Source organism: Juglans regia, chromosome 2 (assembly GCF_001411555.2).
Source record: "Juglans regia cultivar Chandler chromosome 2, Walnut 2.0, whole genome shotgun sequence".
Taxonomy (NCBI): Eukaryota; Viridiplantae; Streptophyta; class Magnoliopsida; order Fagales; family Juglandaceae; genus Juglans; species Juglans regia.
The window spans coordinates 17,343,380-17,352,876 of NC_049902.1; the positions used below are offsets into that span (position 1 = coordinate 17,343,380).

Genomic DNA, 9,497 nt, shown 5'->3' on the forward strand with positions numbered 1-9,497 from the left:
CTCTTATTGTATTATCTCCCCAAAAAACAACGACTTTAATACGGAAGGATAAGAAAAAGAATTATTTATTACTGTTTATGCGTGAAAGGCGCTTATTATAATAATAATACAATATAATATATATTGGTCCCCACCAATTATCTGTCCATCAACTATTATCGAAGCGACTTTACTGCTCGAGTCTGCCAAAAACAATTATTTCATGACTCAGATGTAAGACGTTATTTTTGTCCCAGTGTCCAGCAATCAAAATTTTAGATTATATTTGGATGATGAATTGAGTCGAGTTGAAATAATAAAATATTATTAAAATATATATTTTTTAATTTATTATTATTTTAAAATTTAAAAAAATTAAATTATTTATTATATTTTATATTAAAATTTAAAAAATTTGTAATGATAAATTGAGATTAGTTTAAGAATCAAACGAAGATAAAACTTTTTGTTGGAATATAAATTAGAATGTTTACATATTTTATTGAGGCCCTGTTTGGATATAAAGATAGTTTCATCTCATCATTATAATTTTTTTAAAATTTTTAAGTAATAATAATATTAAAAAATAATATTTTATTCAATTAATTTAAAATCATCTCATCTAATCTCACTAGTTAGATTTGTGAAAACTTTAACATTATAGCTTAAATTCAGTGGTAGACTTTTGTTTTTGGTATTATCGTTTGGATATAGAAACACTCTCAATTTATTTCATCTCATAATTATAATTTTTTTAAATTTTTATATAATTATAATAAATAATTTATTTTTTTAAAATTTTAAAATAATAATAATATTAAAAATATAATATTTTTTTTTTCACCCCAGCACGTTAGGTGTGCTGGGGCTTCTTCAGAAGATTTAGGTTGTGTTTGGATGTTGAAGTGAGTTGAGTTGAGTTGAGTTGAGTTGAGATGATAAAATATTGTTAAAATATTATTTTTTAATATTATTATTATTTTAGAATTTAAAAAAGTTGAATTATTTATTATATTTTGTATTAGAATTTGAAAAAATTGTAATAATGAGTTGAGATAAGTTGAGATTAGTTTGGGATCCAAACAAAGCCTTAGGTTGTGTTTGGATGTTGAAGTGAGTTGAGTTGAGTTGAGTTGAGATGATAAAATATTGTTAGAATATTATTTTTTAATATTATTATTGTTTTGAAATTTGAAAAAGTTGAATTGTTTATTATACTTTGTATTAAAATTTGAAAAAATTATAATGATGAGTTGAGATGAGTTTGGGATCCAAACTCACCCTAGTCTGCACATCTTGGAGCATTGGCAATCACGTAGTCATTGTGTCTAAATTTTAGTTAAAATTTTAATTTTTAATTATAATATCAATTTTTAACTAGTTGAGTCTTTATTAGAATAGTTATCTTAAAGTAAAAATAATAATATTATATTATATATTTTAATATTATTTTATAATTTTTTTTATATTTTGTAAATACACTTAATATATTAATTAATAATTTATATTTTAGTTAAAATTATTGTTTTCTCAACCTATTTCTTATGCAATGTACCTAAAATTGTAAGTGTAATAAAAAAAAAAATCAAAAGACAAAAGGAATTGAGACAAAACTTTATTCTCATTATGAAAATGAATCAAAAATACAAATGCAGACCTACTAAAATTCAGACCTACTAAAAATACTAAGAAGAACACTATAACACAGTCCACAGTCCAACATTAGTGTCCTCAACACAGTCCACAGTCCAACATTAGTGTTCTCAACACAGTCTAACATATATAAAATGAACATTAGTATTGAGCAAGACAGTCCACAAATAAATACAAACACATTCCATAGTCCAACACAATCCATAGTCCACAGTCCAAGCATTTAGTTGCTACCCAGCTACATATTTATCCAGCCCACATGTGACTGGGCAGCCACTAAATTCTCAAAAAATTTAGTACTACCAACACTAAAAGTTAGACACCTCCATAAGGTGTCGAAAGAGATGTAGATGTACATCCAGAATGTGACTTTGAATCCTTAAAAATTGCTAATTGAATATTACGGAAATATTCTTGTTGCATGGCATTCATACCACGTACATTTAGCATCATTATCTCTTTAGTTCAAAATTCTTCTTCTCTAGTTCAAATTTCTTCTCCTCTAGTTCAAACTTCTTCTTTAGTTCAAATACTTTTTCACTTTTTTCCTCTGCCTTCAACATAGTATTTCTCCTTTCTTCCATGGTCGTCACTCTATCCTCGGTCATTTTAGCTAACGCTGTTTTGATCTCTACCTATTTGCCTTCCATCGACTTCCACTTCCTCTCCCTTTCTTTCTCAACTTTTTTGTCTGAAGGTCTCTCAGTAAGAACCTCCAGGTCCTCCTCGGCTAAATCAACATCAACTTCACCAACATATTTTTCTTGTGACTTTCTCTTCTTACCAAAGGTAGATATGTGTTTCTGTCATTTTTGTTGGTGTCTCAAAAGACACAAACAATGCTTCATTGTAAAATTAGACCCTATCATCTCTTTGTACAACATCTTGGCCTTATCAATCTACAAAGGTGAAGGAATATATGTTAGTTCATAAATAAGTCCAACATAAATTCATGATTAAAAAAAAATGGTACATACATTGTCTTGCTCGGTTGCACTACTCAGGTGCAATGACTCTACCTGTGCTATATATGCACATAACTATTTATCAATTTTTTAATCGTGAACCATCGATTCATCAATGAGCCCTCAGAACGGTCAGCAATGTTTGATTTTTTATATTCATGATAAAATGTGGCAATTTTTTCCTACATTTGAGTTTACTTTTGATCAGTACCCCTTATCGCATCGATGCTAATATTGAGTCAAGCTGAGACGAGGAGATTATCCTCTTCTACAGTGAAAGATGCACCTCTTTGAAATTTTTTTGAATGATATCTCTTTTCACCGTCAGTTGTGGTTGTTTGGATCACAACATTAGAATGTTGCATTGTGGTGCTATTACAACCTCCTCCCCACTTTGTAAGAGAGTGGTGAAGAATGGGTCATCCTTAAAATATGTGTCCATCCTTGAAAAAGATGAAATTTTTAAGGAGTCGAAAAATTGACCCAATATAAGTCCAAATTCACAAGATTCTAGCATATTCACAACATTCAGCTTGAGTTACCTTGGTTTTTAATAACAATTATCAAAGAAATGCAATTCCAGCTCCAATAGTTATAAGTGCACAATAAAAAATTCAAAACATAACTCATGGATTTCATAATGTTAACCATTTGAATATAATGTTAATCTACCTCACAAGCTGTAAAGATGATGGTTTATAAGTTTGAGTTAGTCCTAGAATAGTATATTATGTTTTAAAGCACTCTGAGATGAGGACTGTTCCCACTCTGTAACTTTGACCGAAAATCATCATACATATTTCTTATGCAATGTGCCTAAAACTAACTCAGACTAACTCACTAACTCAGACTTACAGACTTATATGTTGGCAGATTGGGTGAAGTTATATATACACTGCAGGCCTAAAAGCTTACCTTGAGAAGACTGAAATGGTTTTGATTGGGTCTGGAACAGTGGGTCAGAGTCAGAGACATACTAGTGATTGAATTTGCCAATATCAACACTATAGAACTCCACAAATGCAACATATATATATAAATATATATGTTGTATCTAAAGGTGAAATCTTAACTTCATATATCGGTTTTTTAGTTTAAACAAAACTTCATGAAATTAAAAGAAGTGTGACAAAAGGATTGTAAAACTAGATGATGAGCATTGTAAAACTATATTGTGATAAGCATCAAATAAACTCAGAAACAGGATAATATAACATTCCTATTTCTCAAACAAAGACAAATATAACATTCTTACACCACCTATCTGGCAAAATGCAACAAAGTAGTTCTCACATGCATAAAGGATAATGCGTGGTACTGAGTCTCCAACATACATAAAGGGGCAGCTAGATACCATAAAGTAGCATGGCACAACTATAAAATATAGCTAAATCATGGAAACTGAAACAACTATAGTATGCATATGAATAATCTAATGGGGCAGCATGCTGAAAGAAACAAAACAGAAGATATCCAAGAGAGTGCAACGCCTATGTCAGCATTCTTTGTTTACTAAGGAGGTATCCAATACTCTGTGAGCTCCTTACTAATCCCAAAGCATGTACAATCCCTCAGTCTTACACAAACCAGACATTAATCAGCTAGGGATGTCATTGAAGAGTTGGCTGGATGCTAGTTGGTTGAGTGAAACCCATGGCACCATGATGAGAAATCATGCGTTTGAGGAAGTACCTTGGGGTTTTGAACTTTCTTCTTGGGGGAACTTGTGTTTCCTTGAAAATTTTGCACCTCAAAATGTGTGTCATGTTTGGCATTTGCTTTAGGTCCATATTATCTCCCACTTGAATCTTTTCTCAACATCTTGTTGATCAGTCCCTTACTATCTCTAATTGATTATTTCCATTAATTATTCTATTTTGTTTCTTATGCATGCTTCCTCTCGATGCATGCAACAATATTTCTAAAGATTTTGTAATTAATTACATCTATATCAGTTCTTGTTTGTGTAAGTGATGGTGGGTGACTTTAATATACACTGCCAAAAACAGTGGGTTACATCTATATTAGATTTTCTTGCTTCATATTAATGCACCCTTAATGCTTCCTCTCGATACATGCAAAAACAGTGGGGATATTTGCTATTTCTTATCAAGTATTCTGTCGTGTACAGGATTGCGGGACTTGCAAGAAAATGTGCTCTAGAAATATGGAAATGGAAATATTTGAAATGTTCTAATACCATATTCAAACCAAAAATACCCAATTCAGAAACCAAAATACCCAAATCTCAAATCAGATTCCAGAACAAAAATAACCAAATCACAAACCAAAATACCGAAATCTCAAAGCAAAATACCGAAATCATTAAATACTATGCATGACCACAGACAAATACCCAAATCACAAACCAAAATACCGAAATCTCAAATCAGTTATACGGAAATACCCCAATCGCGATTTTGAAGTTCAGTTTGTAGAGGAAATGTGCAACCTTTTGGACGACGATTCACGGGCAAGGCAACCTTGTGACAGAGTTTGAGACGCGCAAACCCTAAACACATATTCAATCACTTGATGAAATGGGAGAAAATAAAAAGAGAAGAGAGAGAGGAAATCTAAGCAGAGAAGAGGGAGGGAGGAGCGAGGAAGAGAAATTACCTTTTGGGCTAGAAGACGACGGCAGGACGATGGAGAGAAGGCGTCTTGCGGTTGAAGAAGACGGATGTCTCTTTGGTGCTCACGGGTGAAGAAGAGGAAGGGCTACAGAGATGTGTGTTTTGGGAAGAAGAAATAAAAACAAGGGAAATAGATGAAGAAAGAGAAAATAACGAGGGAATGTAGATGAAATAATAAAATATTAGTTTAAACCATGAACAATAACTCGCTATGTTTAGAGAAGAGTCTAATTTTACTGTAGCTAAAGTCTTTAACTTTGGACTTTTAGCTAGTCCAATGTAGATTTTTTTTTTTTTTTGCATATAGCTAAATTATAGACTTGCATTGGCATTTGACTAGGTCATTGCTAATGTTCTTACGCACCCATCGCACGTTCTTCTTAATTAAAATGATAAAAATAATAAATTACATGTTAATTAGATGCAGGTGTATAGTATAAGACTTCCGCACTTCTCCAAAAAGAAGGGGGCAAAGAATTCCGTATAAAAGGGCCCAATAAAAAGCACATGTTCTTGTTTATGGTTCTTTGAAGACATCCATTAGGACATTGGAGTGTAAACAGTCCATCTTTTATTACCAACCACGCAATAAAACCGAGGACTTCAGCAGCTTAAGAAATAAGAAGTATTCTTCAAGTACGAGCTCGTTTGTTTTTATAATTATTTACATTTCATTTCATCTCATCTCATGAATATAATTTTTTTTAAATTTACATACAAAATAAAATAAAATAAAAATTTAACTTTTTTAAATTTTAAAACGAAAATAATATTAAAAGTATATATTTTAATATTATTTTATTCAAAATTTCCTGAGGTTGAAGAAATTCCACAACATGAATTCTTTCTGTGGTTTCCACCTTGGACTAAAGTTCGTAAAAGCCATATCAAACCACAAATCAACCCCAACTCGAGGACTGGTAAAGGCTACCACAAGGCCATAGTTGTATATCGACAGAAGACAGAAGTTTCATGTGAAAGAGGTATAATCCTGTTGTTGGTATACATTTTGGATCATTTCATCAATAAGAATACCTGTGAAAGAAAATTAACTGAAACCCTGTTTTTTTTTTTTTTTTTTTCTTGGCAATGATTATATAAGGTTGCTCTGCACTTAAGTTTGTTGTTATGTTGAAAAATCATCAATGGCTTTGAGGGAACAAGAACATGGAAGGATCAACCATGAAGATATTCTCACATATTGCTCATGGAGGTACAAACATTTAAGAAATCAGATGCTCAAAACAAGTAGGAACAAACATACAACAGTGTTCTAACATTGTCCACCGAGTAGAAAACAATAACCATTTCACAAAATATTATTTTTACTTTTTTTGGTCACTTGAGCTGCTGCTATAATAATTCAATTTGATGTAGGCTTCTTCCATACTCCATCCTCGTCGCAAGGGCAGAAAGTGATCCTTGGGCATCCGACTTTCTCCAAGTAAGCCAAATTTGGAAATCTTTGCTGCAATTCTATCCAATCTAACTTCAAGCCAATCAAGTACTTCAAACACAAAGTCTCAACAGTCCACTTCTCATTCTTCAGAGTTTCGAGCCCTCCTCCTCTAATAAAGAGTTTCTTTAGGCTCTTCATGTTGCTAGGTACCAGCCAACTAGGTATCTCTGTCCCTGGGTAACACTGAAGATCCAGTTTCTCCAATTTCTCAGGAAGCTTCGCTTCCGGACTTTCGTAACTACTCTTCTTCGACAACTTCCTTCGTAGCATGCTGGGGGTTTTTTTATAGCTGGGTACTCTTGATGTCTTTTGTGCAACAGTGCCTTGCTTTGATCCCCATGCTAATGTCAGCTTTCGAAGCGCCCCATTGGTTCCAAGGCTTTTGAGAGCAAGCAGGTCTTTTGGAGTAGGGAATTCGGGGTCTTTTGAAGTAGGGACTTCGTGGCTACTTGCGCTGATTGTCAGTTTCCTCAAATGCTTTAAATCTTTCAAATCATCTAAGGTGCCGAAGCTTCCGCTTTGCGGATTCCCAATAACGTACCCCTTAAGGACTTGGAGTTTTGTGAGGGAAGATAGCCCCTTTGGCATCCGATCCAGCATATAACAATCTGAAACATCCAGGTATCTCAGTTCCTTGAGTCTGGATATCTCCTGCGGAAGTTCCTCCAGATTATGACATGCCTTCACATCTAAGATCATCAATTTGCTGAGCTTTCCTATAGAACTTGGAAGCTCGTTAATTCTGGAGATCCCTTGAAGGCTAAGAAGCCTTAACTCTTTCATACTCTTCAACCCTTTTAAGAATTCAATGCTCTCCACCTCTATGTGATAGGTAGCGGATTTCTGCCATCTTCCAAGATAAAGGACTTTAACGTTTTTCATCTTCGATAACCATTCCACCACACTTAATTCTTTCTTCTTTGCTAAAAGCTGCAATTTGAGATCAGGAAATGGCTCATTTACATTGAATATCGTAAAAAGATGTTCCTGATTTAAATTCCTCCATTCCTCATCAAATTTTTTAACTTCCTGATCCTGTTCCGCCACCTGTTCCTTCGTTAACACCGTGTCGAGAGGCACAGAAGACTTTGTAACACAAGCCCTTTTGTTGGAGTCCGAGAGATTCCCTGTCAGAATTCCATTATCATTAAAAGCAAAGAACTTCTTCTCGGAAAGCTTAATCACAACAGAGCGCACAAGAGGATGCATTCTATAGCTTTTAGCTTCCCCTCTCAGCTCTTTCTTAGCAGGCTTGATTAATCCCTTCTCTCTGAATGTCTTCAGAATTTGATCAACATAATTCTCAGCTGTCTTTCCATCATTTGAAGTTTTCACTAGCTCCTCTCCGACCCACCAATATGTCAAAAGCCTCCTCTTCACCACGGCATTTTCCGGGAGCATTGCGAAACACGACAAAAAGAATTTCTCATCTTTACGATCATCAAGGTGAACATAAATTTCCTCAATTTCACGGAAAAAGGAGCTCTTCTCAAAGATTGTACTTTTGTGTGGGTTGAGATTTCCATGGAAGGCACTGCAGGCATGGGAGTTCTTGATCGTCTCTGAATTGTTGTAAGATCCGGGACCCGTTAGGGAGAGTTTGAGCAGTGACGGAATCTGGTTCTTTATCTTCATGATTTCCTTGGAGATTTCTCGAAGGTTGGCTTCAGTTAGTGTAAATGGAGAGGAATCAGCAGGGGCTGGTGCCTGAGGTCCAAGGATGGCGTCGACACGTCGCAGATGAGGCTGTATTCGTTTTCCCAGCTCACCTTCTTCAAGTTTCTTGAGTTCAATCAAGGCAGCTTTCACTTGAGTAAGCGTTTTCGTTATTCTCTCCAAGTGAGATTGATTGCTGCTGTCGTTGCTGCTTCTGCTGCTATTGACGCTGTCCTTTGCCTCCGAGTTGTTCTCCTTATTATCGGCACTGCTCCCGAAGGTAAGCAGAGTCCAGATCCTAGCGCATGGATCCTGATCTGAAACGTTGTGGCCATTCTTATTTTCGTCGATCTCCTTCTTTTGATTGCTGTCGCCGCCGTTGATGCTGGGGATGTTGCCGCCCTTGTTGCCATTGTTCGGGTTGCCGTCACTGACATTATTGCGGTCGGTGTTGTTAGGTGTGAGTCCGGTGGCAGAGTGCTCGAGTGTTGGAAGACGCTCAAGCAAGGAGTCTATGTCACCTATGATTTTCTGAATGTTAAACTTCTCTGCAGAAATTTTCTGTGTACCATCAGAGGAAGCCATGATCGGAACTGAAATGGAAGCAGATGAGAGAAGGAAGAGAATGCACTGAAATTGGAGGAAATTCCAAGTTGTGGGCAAAATTCAAGCTCAATGACCTCGTGCTTTCGCTTTCGATCAAACAGTGGGTCAAGTCAATGTCCACCCCCACCACCACAAGCATCCAGGTGTAAACCATAAACAAAGTCCTACAAAAATATAAGAAAAGAAAAATTCTATTATTCTTTTGGGCGGCTCTGCAGCCATCACTCTCAGAACATTCCTATCCGATTCCTTAAATTTTTTCTTAAATTTTAGCTAAAAAGGACACTTCTTATAATTTTATCCTAAATTTTACTCATTTTTAAAAAACCTTCTACATCCCATTCCCTATCCTTTATCTATTCTATTAAAATAATATTCTTCTATTATTTCTTTATTACTTTTTTCTCTCACTTCCATTTTCAAACTTCACTACTTAATATTTTTTCTTATGTTTTGAACTATTATTATAGTGAATATTTTAAATAAAAATTTAAATTATTTTTTTAAGAGTTTAATAATATTTTTAAAATTATTATTTTTATA

The 9,497-nt window shown here is 34.4% G+C and overlaps 1 protein-coding gene and 1 long non-coding RNA gene across 2 annotated transcripts; both read right to left on the reverse strand.

Moving 5' to 3' along the window:
* Positions 1 to 1,693: 1,693 nt before the first annotated feature.
* LOC109005041 lies at positions 1,694 to 5,306 on the reverse strand. The gene is made up of 3 exons (XR_001998390.2): positions 5,217 to 5,306; positions 5,005 to 5,109; positions 1,694 to 2,531 (listed from the first exon to the last, which is right to left on the reverse strand). It is a non-coding gene; the product is annotated as an uncharacterized LOC109005041 (long non-coding RNA).
* Positions 5,307 to 6,474: 1,168 nt separating this feature from the next.
* On the reverse strand, positions 6,475 to 9,079 carry LOC109005188 (disease resistance RPP13-like protein 4). Its single transcript, XM_018983994.2, has one exon. The coding sequence runs from the start codon at positions 8,931 to 8,933 to the stop codon at positions 6,597 to 6,599; it is 2,337 nt and encodes a 778-aa protein (XP_018839539.1). The 5' UTR covers positions 8,934 to 9,079; the 3' UTR covers positions 6,475 to 6,596.
* Positions 9,080 to 9,497: the final 418 nt, after the last annotated feature.

Coding starts and splice junctions, on each gene's coding strand:
- LOC109005188 (XM_018983994.2), bottom strand. CDS start 8,933: ATGGCTTCCTCTGATGGTACACAGAAAATTTCTGCAGAGAAGTTTAAC.